At 40.6% G+C, this 15,665-nt stretch overlaps 1 protein-coding gene across 1 annotated transcript; it reads right to left on the bottom strand.

Annotated features, from left to right (window-relative positions):
- Window positions 1-2,002: 2,002 nt before the first annotated feature.
- Window positions 2,003-5,599, bottom strand: LOC147883556 (basic helix-loop-helix protein A-like). The gene is made up of 6 exons (XM_087399511.1): window positions 5,520-5,599; window positions 4,623-4,742; window positions 4,273-4,369; window positions 3,920-3,976; window positions 2,859-3,773; window positions 2,003-2,755 (listed from the first exon to the last, which is right to left on the bottom strand). Exons 1-6 carry the CDS (start codon window positions 5,597-5,599, stop codon window positions 2,003-2,005), a joined length of 2,022 nt encoding a protein of 673 aa, XP_087255637.1.
- Window positions 5,600-15,665: the final 10,066 nt, after the last annotated feature.

A 15,665-nucleotide genomic window follows, 5' to 3' on the forward strand; every position in this document is an offset into this window, starting at 1 on the left:
TTTCTTTTTCTTTAAATTTCTTTATGTTTTTTGACAGTAGGTGCTAGCTTTATACTTGGAGCATTTTTGCAAGGATTTTCTCAAATGGTGTTTTGATTGACCATGTGTTAAAGATTATAATTCAGTGCTATGGGTTCATTTTTTTGTACTTTTGTTTTTGGACACAAGGTACCATTTTTTGTAACTTTGAGTATTTCAGTAAGGATTTACTTATTCACAAAGACATAGAAAATTATTACGAATAACGATTTCGTACTCACAACTTTACTAATACACAGTAGGTGACTATTGACACTTTAAAGTTCTTGACACAATCAAATTTGACATCATCCCAATGTTGAAGTGCAATGATCCTTGGAACAATTCATTACATCCTTTGAAAAATAATTGAAGACATGTATTAAATTCAATACAAACATTTATCTCCTTGGATTTCTTATGTGGCTTACATAAGGTACAGAGTTGTGATGAATATCTCACATGGATCTATGTTTCAGCAACAAAGAATGGCCTTTGGGAGATCATTTTCCTATCCTACGGACTTCATCATTTTTTCAAAGACTCATTCACCTATGGTCATTACTATACAAGACAATCTATGTTAAATATGGGCAACAATTCAACTTGCCTCTAGTGCACATTATGTATGATGAAAACCCCTTACTTTGAAGCTATCATTCAAATAGGAGGAATAATTAAATATGAAGCCTTCAATGTATGTTTGTTGTTCTTAGACAAAAAGTAATCGAGGAAAATCTTGATTACTCTTATTCTAGCAACCACTACAAAAAGATTTTCTGTTTGTCCTAATGAACTAGGAGGTAGCATGCTCGAGCATTCGTGCTCCCTTGTTAAAATTCTTGATAAATGAGAAGCTTGGAAACTATGGTCTATAATTAAACAAAAAAATATGATTGTACTACACTCGGGGGGTTCACCTCATAAAGTTTTAGTGTACCACGTGCATTCAAAAGGAGGGGTATTTTAATTTGACTTTTTGGAAAATTTTAACAGATTTACAATAAAAGGAGGGGTTTCCAATTTAATTCAACTTTAGAAAAAAATCACTTAGTTCATAAGTAAAGAGGGATGTTTTTATAGGGGAAAAATTTTTAGTTGAGGTTTTTTTTAAAAACCCCTTAAACGCACGTGATACATAGGCTTTCTACGTAGTGCACCCCCCGAGGTACTACATTTGTTCTATGTACTAAGTAGGGGTTAAGGATTAACTTATTTGACTTGTTTCATAAGGATTTCTTTGGTGGTTTATTATCAATAATAAGAACCAAAATGAACCTTGGGCCACTTTGTATCCTAGAGTATCTAATTTACTCATATATTATATTTGCAGTGATGCATAGAGATGATCACTTATGCTCTGTGTGTGTGTGTGTGTGTGGGGATAGAGAGAGAGAGAGAGAGAGAGAGAGAGAGAGAGAGAGAGAGAGAGAGAGACTATAAGAATATTAATTAAGAATCTAGTTAGTTTTCATCTTAACCATATATTATGCTTTACCCATAATAGAGGCAGAGAGCTAGAGCATTCATTCTCTTTTGTTTATCTTGAGCAATTCGGAGGGATTCTAGTTGTTTACTTATTTTGTTATTTGTAATTGCCTTATTTTTAAGTGAATAGATTTTATCCCCACACTCCTTCACAAGAAAATTCCATTCCCTTATTCTTAGTGAATAAATTCTCTTCCCTTATTCCTTCAATTCTTTGGTCCAAATTATGCAAATCAAAACAGAATAATTGCGAATTTCTATTTTTAATGGTGTGTACAGAAGGTGTCTATGCACTAATCTATTTCCTAGGTTCAAAGCTGAGTTCTTGTTATATAACACCATCACTAGTGTCTACCACGAAGATATTTTATGCATCAGTTATAAGTGCTCGTGTTATGAGTCAATAAGCGCACTCCATTAGAATGTTCCGTCAAAAAAAGTGTAGTTATTAGTTTATATCCTTTCTAGATCTCTGCTAAATGAAGCAGCATTAAGGCTATAGACCTACGATGAACAATTGCTGCCCTTTGAGCGGGTAAATATGCTGCCTTCCAGTATCAATGCTCAAATATTGGCAAGATTCATCTCGGGAGGAATTTCTCATGTTCATGGAAAGGAATGCCAGGTTGCATGCTATACCACGCTTCTCATCAAGAAATTTCTTACCTCGCTTGGGATTGGAATTCTCCTTCGGGCTTCCTACATTCAAAAAAGAAAAAGAGCGTAAGACATGTGGTCCGAGAGAACACAAAAGTTGAGCTGCTTGCAGACAATTGGCCCGTTCATTATTTTCCACAACAATCATATTGAATGCATCATAATCATCTGAGACTTTTACCTTGTGTTCGGCTGATAGATTGGCCCTGAACTGGCTTCCTTCAAAATTTGCCTCAAGGTTGACACAACTCAATTTCATTTGCTTGAGGGCACTAAGAGCTTTAATGAGCATGTAGTCAGCATCTGCCTCGACTGCTAAGTCCATCTCTATGTGGAAGAGAGGTGGTTGGTTATTCGTGTCGTAAGTTACCTCAATTCTTTGAATATGAGATGAGCAACTTCCGGAAGTACTAGTTGTTCCCTGCGGATTTTGTCCTGGGAGGTTGAAACCTTCGTCTATTTCTAACGACTGTTGTATAGCAATGTTGGCTGCATTCTGGAGCTGGGTGTTCTGCTGCTCCAATTCGCCAACCCGATCCTGAAGCTCTTTCACAAAATCTATAGTGTGCTCAAGAATAGAAACTTTATCCTTCTGCATTAGAAAGAGTCAGGATTCAGAGACAGTTCTCTCTTTTCAGCCCTTTGTTTGAGACCTAGCTGTTGGAAAAACATGATAACAATCATTGTTACTTTACCTTCTTGAGATTCGGAATAAGAGTTTGAAGAATCTTCAGGCATTCGTTTTGTTTTCGTCGTTGTTTGCGTTCGGTCATCATGTGCTGTCGATCTGGTTTCTGTGTATCTGCGGATTGCATCGAGGGTCCGCGTGATCCTCGTAGTGTTTCGTCGGCCATCAGCCCGGGAACTATGTATAGCAGGCATCGTTTCAAAGGCGAGCTGTGATCAGTAGGGGTTCTTATTCCTGACCCAGAAGTGGTCGATGCCCAATGTTTGAATGCAGATCGTATTGTACCAGTGCTTGCCGAACTTGCAGCTTCTCTGAGGAAGCTTGGGCATCCATCGCCGACAGCACGTGTGTAGACGGAGGAAAATCTAGGAATTCCACCAGCGAGCTCAGCGGTAGGCTGAAAGTGAGACTCCATGGGAAAGGATCCAACCAAAGAACCCAATTCAACGTCTCTAGCTGGAAGTCCGAGGTCTCCTACGTCTACTTCAGGATCTATCGTCCATAAGTAATAGGGTTCGTGGCGAGTTGGATCGATAGAAGGCTTGTCTTGGGAAACGGAGGTCTTGAGGCTTGTGTTGTGTCTAAAGTCCAAGTCGCCCTCATGAGGATTGGCCTCCGCAATTCTCCTCAGCGTGTCAATGTCAATGTGAAGCTGCTCAAGATCGTCCATTCCATATGCCTCCATGGAAGTTGAGAACAGAGATGACGGCATCGTATGGGTGCTTTGGAGCGAGGACTCAGAACGAGATGAAGAGTTGGACGAAGCTGTGCTGTCTCCATGTTGCAGATCCTGCAGTCGAAGGCGAAGAAAGACGTCTCTTGCCCCTGCTTGTAATGCTGGCCCTCGAGACGATAGGACAACAGGATGTTGTGGCCATAGAAATGCGCAAATGTGCCTAAGCAAGTCATGATCCTCTTGCACCTACATCGCAAACGAAGTACAATACACTCAGCTGATTAGAAAGGTGACCTCTGGAATATGGAGCCGTAGCAACGACCAACAAGTGAATGTACTATGAGAAGTAACCCTCAACATAATGGAAAGCGGATCAGATCACAAACACTAACCAAATCTGTTGTGCCGAGCTCCACCACTCCATCCTCGTACGGTAAGCACACCGTAGTCTGCTATCAACAGAGAATGCGGCTGTTCAACACATACTAGATTGAATACAAATTGGAATTGAGAACATGCCGTTGTTGGAACACGTTCACGAAAGAATCTGAATTTAAGTGCGGTTTTTTAACGTAAGGAGGAGAAAAGAGTCTTTGACCTGAATGCATGCATCCTGATTGTTGGCAAGTTATGCGCGCAGGCACAAAGACAGAAAATACGACACCGTTAGCATTCACAGGAAAGTGGTGCATTTAATTTTTTGAAATCGCCAACATAAATAGTGTCAATGGTTGCGCTTACTGACCCGGAAAAATTGAGCTTGCTCAAGCACTAGGCTTTGCAAAAGACCAAATCCGGAAACCCATTGGTGTCTTCTAGTTAACATCGCTGCACCTGGAAACCTGCATTGGAGTCGTTTTAATCAGCGAAACTGTGCAAGCCTCTACAAAAGGTCGAAGGAATGGATGCGTTGGGAGAAGAATGGATGCGTTGGGAGAAGAGACATCCTTTCTTGTGTTGGTGGGGATCTTGTTAGCTCAGGATTGGAGGCGGAAAAAAATCCATCCCAAGGCTGTAAGTTGCTGTCTTCTACCAATTTACGGAAATTGTACTACAGGGAAAAAGCATGTCTCTCTGCAATCTAGTCTGACTTACCCAATTCCGACCGGGACGGTGCAGTGGCTGTAGAGTTCCAAGGAGACAAGTAGCTGATTCAATTTCAATGGATCGTCCACCTTTGCTTCGTTGACATCACCGTATGACCAGCTAAGTAACCTGCATAGCAAAATCGCGTGTGAAAGGCTGTCGGGCTTGCAATGTATTCCGCAAGGGAAACAGAAGACGATCGAGGCGAAACATTAATGCTGAAGAGATTACGGTATACACCATGATCTATAGCACATTCGAGAACCACAGTGTCGGCTTATATCAAGCGTGCACGGAAGCGTGGACTGCCTAAGATTGAAGTGCCTGATGGAGATGGGGTGGTCAAGAATCCTGCTTCACGTGCTTCTCCCTACTCTTCAAATATCATGACTTAACTTGTACTGTGCAAGGATTAATTATGCGGGGCTTCTGTTTTTTATTGCAGCGAGGAGGTAGAAAGCATGCTTTAATAAGACGTACGTAGCGCCATCCGTGTTCGACGATGGAATCTAACAAGAGAACGTGAGGAAGAAAGCTACCGTGAGGCAGGGGTGAGCGACCATTGAGCGCAATAGAGCCATGCTAAGGATTGCAACAGGAGCTTGATGCGGCTGAAGGGAGGGACGGTAGTTGGAAGGGGTAATAGGAGGGGGAGGCCAGGAAGGCCAGAAGCCATAAAAGCAGCGCTGGTGGATGGGGAAGTAGTGAAGGGTTGTGAATGATCGGTGATGCATGAAAGGGCAAGTGGCGGAGGATCATGAGAGATGGGTAATGGAGAGGAGGAGGAGGAGGAGGCGGCAAAGGAACGAGGAGGCAGGAGGAGGGGGTGTTGTTTATATAATGTCGGAAGCTGAAGCCGTCAAATGCTTGGCGTACGCTCATTGCTGAGTTAACGTCGCTCCAAACTTCGTCATTTCAGTGCTGAGCTCACGAAAAATCTTTGGAACGTCTCCGCCCCCATGCATTTTGGGCTCGTCCGCCCCCATGCATTTTGGGCTCGTGCGCACATTGCCTATTGTTGAGGATGCATGGGCAAAAACATGGAAATGTTCATTCTTTACCATGCAAATCTGATGTGATGGCCATGATACTTTGTACCGGCCTTAAATCCACCTATTTTGATGCCCTTACAAAATATCATGGCCATCGTGTCCCATTTACATCCCTAGAAGACCTTCGAGGCCATTTTTTATACCATTATTGAGGATGCATGGGCAATAACATGGAAATGTTCATTCTTGACCATGCAAATGGGACATGATGGCACTTTTCATGGGCCTTAAATCCACATATTTTGATGCCTGGACAAAGTATCATGGCCATCGCATCCCATTTGCATGGCTAGAAAACCTTCGAGGCCATTTTTTGTACCTTTGTAGAGGATGCGCAGGCAAAAAAATGGAAATGTTTACTCTTGACCATGCAAATGGGACTTGATGGCCATGAGCCTTAGGTTATTTTGAGGCCATTGTAAGGGATTGTGGCCATCGAGTCCCATTTGCATGGTTAAGAATGAACATTTCCTTGTTTTTGTACCATTATATAGGATGCATCGGAAAAAACATGGAAATGCTCATTCTTGACTATGCAAATGGGACTTGATGGCCACCATGAGCCATAGTGTTGGCCTTAAACTAGGTTATTTCGAGGCCATTGTAAGGAATTGTGGCCATTGAGTACCATTTGCATGGTCAAGAATGAGCATTTCCTTGTTTTTGTACCATTGTAGAGGATGCATGGGCAAAAACATGGAAATGTTTATTCTCGACCATGAAAATGGGACCAGATAACCATGATACTTTACATGGGACTTAAAATAAATACCTAGTTAAAAGCCCATACAAAGTATCATGGCCATCGGGTCTTATTTGCATGGTCTTGAATGAACATTTTCATCTATGATGGTACAAAAAAGTTCCTCGAAGGTCTTCTAGGCATGCAAATGGACCCGATGGCCATGATACCTTGTACAAGACTTAAATCCGCCTATTTTGAGGCTTGTGCAAAGTATCATGGTCATCACGTCTCTTTTGCATGCCTAGAAGACCTTCGAGGCTATTTTTTGTACCGTTATAGAGAATGCATAGGCAAAAACATGAAAATGTTCATTCTTGACCATGCATATGGGACACGATGGCCATGATACTTTGCATGGGCCTTAAACTCAACAATGGTATAAAAACATAGAAATGTTCATTCTTGACCATGCATATGGGACACGATGGCCATCAGATCCCATTTGCATAGTCAAGGATGAACATTTCTATGTTTTTATACTACTGTAGAGGATGGATGGGCAAAAACATGAAAATGTTCAATATTGAGCATGCAAATGGGACCCGATGGCCATGAACCTTTGCACGGGCCTTAAAACCACCTAGTGTGAGGCCTTTATCATGGCTTGTTGCCATTGGATCCTATTGCATGGTCAATAATGAACATTTTCTTGTTTTTATACCATTGTAGAGGATGCATGGGAGAAAACATGAAACTATTCATTGTTAACCATGAAAATGGGATCCGATGGCCATGAAACTTTGCACAATCCTTAAAATCACCTATTTTGAGGCATGTGCAAAGGGTCATGGCCTATTTTGAGGCATGTGCAAAGGGTCATGGCCATCGGGTCCCATTTGCATGGTCGATTTCTATGTTTTTGTACCACTGTAGAGGATGGATGGGCAAAAACGTGGAAGTGTTCATTCTTGACCATGCAAATTTGATGCGATGTCCATGAGGCTTTTCACAGGCCTTAAAATTACCTAGTTTGAGTCCCATGCAAAGTATCATGGACATCAGATTCCATTTCATGGTCTTGAATGAACATTTCCATGTTTTTGCCCATGCATCTTCTATGATGGTACAAAAAAAGGCCCTTAAAGGTCTTCTAGGCATGCAAATGGGACCTAATGGCCATGATACTTTGTGGGGGCCTTGTATCTACCTATTTTGAGAACCGTACAAAGTTTAATGGCCATCGCCTCTCATTTTCATGCCTAGAAGACCTTAGAGACCATTTTTTATACCATTGTAGAGGATGCATGGAAAAAACACATTGGAAATGTTCATACTTGACCATGAAAATGGGACCCAATGGCCATGATACTTTGCATGTGCCTTAAATTCACCTAGTTTGAGGCCTATGCAAAGGCTCATGGCCATCGGGTTCCGTTTGCATGGTCAAGAATGAACATTTCCATGTTTTTGTACCACTATTGAGGATGGATGGGCAAAAACATTAAAAAGTTCATTCTTGACCATGCAAATGGAACCTGATGGCCATGATTCCTTGCATGGGCCTTAAACCCACCTATATTTAGGCCCATGAAAAGTTATCCAAAATCATTCTACCCATTTGCAAACCCAACTCCTTGTTTTTGATCGCTCATGCATCACACACTTATAAAAACAAGGGATTGGGCTTTGCAAATGGTGCAAATGATGTTTGATGGATATGATACTTTGCAAGGGACTTAAACATTATTATTTTAAGGCCCACACAAAGTATCATAGCCATCCACTGTCATTTACCCCATTTGCAAGGCCCACCTCCTTGTTTTTTAACGCTCATGCATAATGCACTTATAAAAACAAGGATTGGGCTTTGTAAACGGGAAAATGATGTAAGATGGCTATGATACTTTTTGCAATCATTGACCATACTTAGTTTCAGGCCTCTACAAAGTATCAAAGCTATACAACATCCTTTGCCACATTTGCAAACCCCAGCCCTTTGTGTAGAACTCCAATACGCTGTGAAGAGAGTGGGAGAGAAGGAAGGAGTCTCACTTGCGGCTTTCTCACATACACAATGGGGGAATATACACAAAGGTGGAGGCTAAAAACAATTTTCCTCTTCTTAGTTGTGAAATCCAAAAGAACTCTCTTAGTACAAAATAATAGGTGAACCCTATATACATGTGGGTCTCAAACCAAACTCAACTAATTAAGGTGGCATACTAACTGAGCCACTAACTAGAGTACATAAAGATAGCTGTCATCCAGCTATTATTCATGGGCGGTGTACCAACCACATCTACAGCTAGCAGGTTGGTGACATAAATGCACAACGATCACCCTAGCATATCACGAGTGGAGCTCGATATATCAACACTCCCCCGAGTCGAGCTCAATCCCAATTCCTGCATACCAAGCAAGTCTTTGAACTTGCGCAGCTTCTCTATGCCCAATGCCTTCGTGAATATGTCAGCTACTTGATCCTCTGTGCTGACATAAACGGGAGGTAGCAAGCTAAGGGTGTCCACTCCCGACCACTTGCAGGGGAGTGTGACACCCCCTCAAGTGAAAATACAAAGGTTTTACTTCGGTGTGAAATACCTCGATCGAGGTATCATCTCCAATGAAATTGGCACATGCAGACAACCGAACCAAGCAAATACCTTGATCGAGCTCTTCCATTTTAATCCACCGAACTGAGCCTATACCTCGATCGAGGTATCATGGCAATCCAACTGTACCTCGATCGAGGTATCGTGGCAAGTCCACATACCTCGATCGAGGTATCGTGGATCGATGACATGGGTCGTCTCAAATACCACGATCCAGGTATGTGGCATTCAACATGGCAACTGTCATACCTTGATCGAGGTATCGTGGCAAGTCCACATACCTCGATCGTGGTATGCTGGACCGTTGACATGGTGGCTTATCAAATACCATGATCGAGGTATGTGGCATGTACGACATGTTCTTCATCGTATTGTGTTGACAGCTGACATACCTCGATCGAGGTATCATGGCAAGTCCACATACCACGATCGTGGTATGCTGGACCGATGAGGTATGTGGCATGTCAAATACCACGATTGAGGTATGTCACATGTTATATACTAGGTCCCAAAATTACATTGACCCAAGTTTGAATATCACTTTTACAACTTATTCATGAACTGCCAAACTGAATCAAACACATATATAATTAAAAAAATAAAGGTTTGTAGAGATAAATTTTATAAAAAAAACATAATGTTATTTTTTATTTTTTTAGCAATGCTTTTATCGATGCTCTTGAGACCCAAAAAACACCTACTCCCCTATTCCACATCGCTCTTTGCCCTCTTCCATACACATCCCTCACTCTCTCTCCCCTTTAGACTATGCAACCACCTCCCCCCCACTTCTTACACCAAAGGCACTATGGGTAGCAAGGAGAAAGCCAGGACACTCTTCTAGGAATCTGCATTTCAAGTTCCACAAGTATGGAGCTTCCTATTTTCTCTCCTCCTTTCAAAGCTTGTTCCGTGGGTTTTTTCCCTATTTTCTACATGCCATAGGGAAGAGGGGGAGGGGTAGAGGCATAGGGAAGAGATGGGGGCTTGGGATAGAAAATGAAATTCCCTCCCTCTCCCCTTCCAAGCTCTTTTCTCTGACTCACTCCATTTTCTTCTCTCCCCTTTCCTCCCTCTTTCCCCTTCCTCTCTCCCACCGTTTCCTCCCCTCTCTCCCTTTTCTTTCCCTCTCTCCCCTTTCCTCCCTCTTCCCCTTCCTCCCTTCCCCTTTCTTCTCTCTCCCCTTCCCTCCCTTTCCTCTCTTTCTCTACATCTCCCCTTTCCTCCCTTACCTATTATGTTGAATGATGTGTTTAGGCTTGCTTTTGTTACAAGAGAGAATCATGGTCGGCACTTGACATTTTGAGGTAAGTCCCTCTATCTCTTATCTTTCTTACATGAATTTAATCTTTAAAATTGGCAACTTTCAATGCCTTAAGTGTTAGCAAGTGAGTGGACGTAGGACCCTCTCTCCCCTGAGGCTCCCCCCTCTTCTATTTTTTTGGCCCAATGCCAAGTCGATGAAGATGCCTCTCCATCCATGATGAGCTCACGTACAAAGTGGTATTGAATCTCAATGTGTTTTGTGTGAGCGTGGAACACTGGGATCTTTGCAATTGCCATGCAACTTTGATTGTCACATGATAACTGCATAGGCTTGTTCTACACTACACCCATGTCCCCCAAAATCCTCCTCAACCACACTGCTTTGCAAGAAGCAAATCATGTAGATTTGTACTCGGCCTTGATAGAAGGAAGAGCAATTATGGGTTGCTTCTTACTGACCCATGACACAACTCTAGATCCAAGTGAGAAACAATAACCTGTCACTGATCTCCTGCTGTCCATATCTCCTGCCCACCAATCCGAGTCATAGAATCTGGTCAATGACATAGCCTATGCCATAAAAACTCAAAAGGGCAAGTTTTCACCTTGCAGACATTGTGGGAAGACTAATCACCTCTCAAAATATTGCTTCAAAATCAATCCTTGCAAACATTGTGGCAAAACAATCACCATGAAAAGTAGTGTAAAGCCAAAAAGGAAGCAACTACAAAGTCAGAAACTACCAATCTACTTTCAGTTGATGTGCCTCCACAAGATGAGGCCTCCTATGAAGACTATGCTTTTTAAGCACTTTGTCATTTTTTGTTTATCATCACTTGGTCAAATTTTGAGGTTCTCTGCCTGGAGTAGTACTCCAAAAAGAATATCATATGTTATGTGTTTTGAAAATCACCTTTGGTCACCATATGATGTAGACCATGTGATATGTGTTTTGACTATCCCATTTCTGTGAACCTCACACCCTTGGGAACCCTTGCTAGCATGAGATCCTAGCCATAGATTTATCCTTGACCACCATGAGATGGCATGAGAAACTATGAGACTAGATGTATCCTTGACACTGCAAGACACAACCACTTAAGGGGGGGTATGTTGGGATAAGTATGATCAAGGGCTTGCTCTATGGTGCATGTGTGCATCTAGGGGAGTCACATGTGTGTTTGTGTGTGTTGTAAAGGCACATCAAGTGCTATGATGTGTCTGGTGTATGACCTAAGTGATGATGTTAGACAAAGGCAATCCCACTGATGTAGGGACTGATTCCCACTGATGTAGGGGCTGATTGCCACTTATGTGGGGAAGGTATTACCTTATCCCCCTTTCTATAACAGAGAGTCCTCTCTCTCACAATCCATAATATAGAATTACATCTTTCTTTCATTGTGCTCTCACACCTCTTGCAAAATGCATCTATTCTATCCTACGGGATTCTATATTATTTTCATTACATATTTTTTGGGGGGCGAGGTTTTCTAGGGAACCCAATGTTGAAGTGGAAAGAGCCTTCACCATTGTGCTCCCTGGAGTCCTCACCCTACCAGAAAACATGCCTGTTGAAATCTTCATGCATTCTAAATTTTAAATAAAATATCTTCTCTTTTCTTGTTTTCCTTGTCCTTTCTCTCTCTCTTAGTCTAAATAAACTCTCTTCTACCTCTGTGAAGGATCGCAAGTGGAGAATTTAGTGGCGGGGAAGAAAAAGACCCTCTGATGATACTACTAGTAGAAGTAGTATAGAAAAAGAGTTTGTTGAATTAAATATATTGATGGTGTATAGATACACCATTTGATTGAATAATATATGTGAATGTGGTGTAAAGATATACCGGTATTTTAGAACAAGGCATACAATATATTATCCTATGCTTCTAAATCTCTTTCAGAGTCATCAAATTCTGGTATTGCATTTTCACCTGATGGGTCAAGGCTAGCCAAATGATGCTTAATATGTTCAATGCTAGGATCATGGATTGTGATACATTTTTCAACATTATAGCCATGCCTCTTTTTATAACTATGAGTCCTTGATTTCTAGCAATGACTAATGCTACTCACTTCCACCTTTGTCAAACCTTCAAGCAAAGACCTTGAGCCTGAAAGCTTAAAGATTAGTGAGGATCCTCATCCTCCAGAGCAGATTGGTGAGGATCCTAATTCTCCAGAGCAAACTCTTGAGGATCCTAATCCTCTAGAGCACCTAGAGAAACCTATTAGTCAAGGACCGTGGTAGTCAAGGGCCTGTGCTTGGTACTCACGAGCAAGATCTTTAAATATTCAATGCAAAAGAAATTTTGGAATAAAATAATGTATTTTGTATTAGTTAGGACCTTGTAGAAAGGAACTTTGCCTTGATCTTCAATATAAAAGAAAATTTGGAATAAAACAATTTTGGTTCCAATATAATGAAATACAATGTTTCTCATTTGTCTTAATGTCTTTACTCTCATTAATGTTATATCCCTTTCTTATTAATTTGACTTGGTACTCAAGGGTGTATTTCTACATTAAGGTTTATATATACACCACCTTTCCAAGAGAATTAGTCTTCCATTAAGAATGTATTTGACTTGGTACTAAAGGGTGTATTTCTACAAAAAGGTTTATATATACACCACCTTTCCAAGGGAATTGGTCTTCCATTAAGGGTGTATTTCTACACCAAGAAGGTGTATATATACACCACCTTTCCAAGAGAATTGGTCATCTATTCTTAATAATTTTTAGAAAGTATAATGTTCATGAAAAGTTTTCTTACAAATATAGAAATATATGGTCAATCTTTAAAAATTGCATTGGAAGTGTAGTAATAGCAGTAGGTGGTATTTTCACTAAACTTTGGTTTCTGAAGTTAGCTTTAAAAACTACATTAGGAGTGTATTCGTGATTTTTGGACTTTTCTTTAGTCCAGCTTTGAAATTGGACTTTACAAAAGTGCAAAATTTTTGAATAGTGTGTTAATAACCCTTTACATTTGGGATCCTTTAAGTTAGGAATCTGTCATGGCCATGTATCTAGAAAATGGAAATGGCCATGAGAGTCTTATTGCATGAACCTTGGAATTTTCTATGCACAAGGAGTTCTACATATGGGAATTCCTCTTTATCTTCCTTGGCAAGTTGTACCATAGTACAAGAGAGTTTTTTAAGAGAGTCTCATGATGGAAGTATTATTATTATGGGAATCTCGTGGGAATCTCCTTTTATTTCAAGTAGCTCACTACAGTTGTTGACTAATGCCAACCTTTGTGCTATAAGAATGCCAAGATTTTGTTAATGTTGATCTAGATAGAGTGACATGGATAACAACTATGTGCTAGCATTGAAGCCTGGCTTCCACAACTAAAATGGATTGTTCTAACTTTCATTTGGTTGTGATGGTGCCAGGTGAGTTGGCAAACCTCTCCATTGGATTTGCATTATGGAATCTTTGGCATGATTTAATGGACTCATAATACGGCATTGGAAACTTTGAGGAGGGCTTGGTGGTGGATTATCTCTATTCCTTGTAATATAGGAATGAATTGACTACTGGATATCACTCTCGATTCTTTTAGCAATTTGGACATTTTACTAGTATGAATGGGAATATTTGTATTAACTCCCACTCTAATATCCTGTCCAAAGAGGTTGGGTATTAATGGACCACTCTCACTAGGTGTTTCAATTTAGGGCAATGGCATGTGTTTACATTTGGTTTACTTTAACATTGAAAATTGTTCCAGCAATTTAGTAGGCTAGATTGTTTGATAGGACAAGCACACACTAGTATATCCATTGTAAGATCCTTGTAAGATAAGAAAAATCTTATGACTAATGGCTATATTGAGTCAACTTGATTTGACTTGTTTATGTTTCAGGCTTGATTGTTGCAGGGGGACTATAAGACCGACTCCTTCCATGAGTTGCTATGCCGTGATGCTTGGACCAACATTAAGTTATTGGGCACATCCATTGCCCATGGTATGGAAGGTCTATGAGAAGATGCTTTACCTCTTCAAATATTTGATATCCAAGAAAAGTCTCCATATAGTAAAGATATACTCACTTTGTCTTAACAATGGCTCTATGACCACTACAAAAAGAAATAGGGAAATTGGGCATCCTCACTTTACTCAATGTCTTAGAATGAATCTACCATGTATGCACCATTTCAATGACAACAAAGACGATGAGTTGCAAAGAAGCATCCAAAAGTGGAGACTAAACCTACCCCAAATCCCATCTGTCTAGAGTCCTCAAGATAAACTCCCAGTTTATGCAATCATAAGCTTTCTATGGATCAATGTTGATCAACATAAAATTCTTATTTTGTGACAAGGCATAATCAGTAGAACATATTTTTTTGAGTATCACCTCATGGATGTTTCTTCCATGAGCAAACCCAAACTGCTTTGAATGCATAAAGCGAGCAAGAATGAACTTGATTCTTGCTACAAAAGTTTTTGCAAGAATCTTGTATACTACATTCCTCTTTGCAAAAGGATCTTCTTGTGGTGAGTTTTAGTTGGTGTTCTCCTGTTCAGGCAGCTTTTAGCTCATCGTCATATTGCTCCTACCACTTGTCAATGTTTTGCTCTTTGTGGGAGTCTGTGCCTCATATCTTTTGGCATTGCATTGAATCTTATGATTTCTTATTATTGCTAAGGCAAAGGCTTCATATTTGGTTTCACAATGCTTATTTTTCAAGTGTTTCTAGCTATTTGGTTTTCATCTAGTAAGGTAGAATTATGATCTTCTCTTTTTCTAGGTTCGTTCTTTTATTGGGCACTTGGACTCTATAGAAGGACCATAACCAAGGAGTCTTTGGTAATCCCTCTCTGGCTAGGTATTCGTTCTTTTGAGAATCCTCAAGGGAATCTTGTTATGATTGTCTTCATGCACTAGATTCAGATTATCTTGCCTTCTTGTCATATAATGATATCTTCTGCTGATTTGAAACTTGCTTTCCCTTTTCAAGGGACTATTCTATGTAAAATAGTGACAAATGGATTTTTTCCCCAAACAAGAACAAGTGAAAGTAATGAATGACTTTCATGATTTATAAGGCCTGGCCAAAAGATTGGCAGAACCAAAAGCAGAAGAAGCAGCAAAAAACAGTAGTAGATGGAGGAAGGATTATAAGTGATGTAGGCGTGAAGGTCGGTGGGATAGGGGGAAGCTTGAGAGAGAGAGAGAGAGAGTAAGTAGGAAAACATTTGCTAAGCGAAATAGTAAGTTGAATAGGCACATGTGCCTTTCAACTCTAACATCATGACTCAGCATCAAAACATTGTTTTTCCCCATAGGTGAGTACTACCACTAAGCTATAGAGTAATAGTATATGCCCCTTTTGTTATAATAATATTATAAATGTTGCATCATCTCTCTCTCCCTTAGGGATGTCCTTTTCTCTTTAATTCCCCCCTCCCCCCCCCTGC

This window comes from Dipteris shenzhenensis, chromosome 28, assembly GCF_047967505.1.
Source record: "Dipteris shenzhenensis isolate YYH24624 ecotype China chromosome 28, Dip_SZ_1.0, whole genome shotgun sequence".
In the NCBI taxonomy this organism is placed as follows: domain Eukaryota; kingdom Viridiplantae; phylum Streptophyta; class Polypodiopsida; order Gleicheniales; family Dipteridaceae; genus Dipteris; species Dipteris shenzhenensis.

Bases quoted from the DNA above. Each gene is read 5' to 3' on its own strand.
- LOC147883556 (XM_087399511.1), bottom strand. From the start codon at position 5,599: ATGGGGGCGGACGAGCCCAAAATGCATGGGGGCGGAGACGTTCCAAAG. The intron at 4,370-4,622 runs GTAAGTCAGACT...ACTCCAATGCAG, and splicing joins ACCGTCCCGGTCGGAATTGG to GTTTCCAGGTGCAGCGATGT. The intron at 3,774-3,919 runs GTTAGTGTTTGT...TTTGCGATGTAG, and splicing joins AGCTCGGCACAACAGATTTG to GTGCAAGAGGATCATGACTT.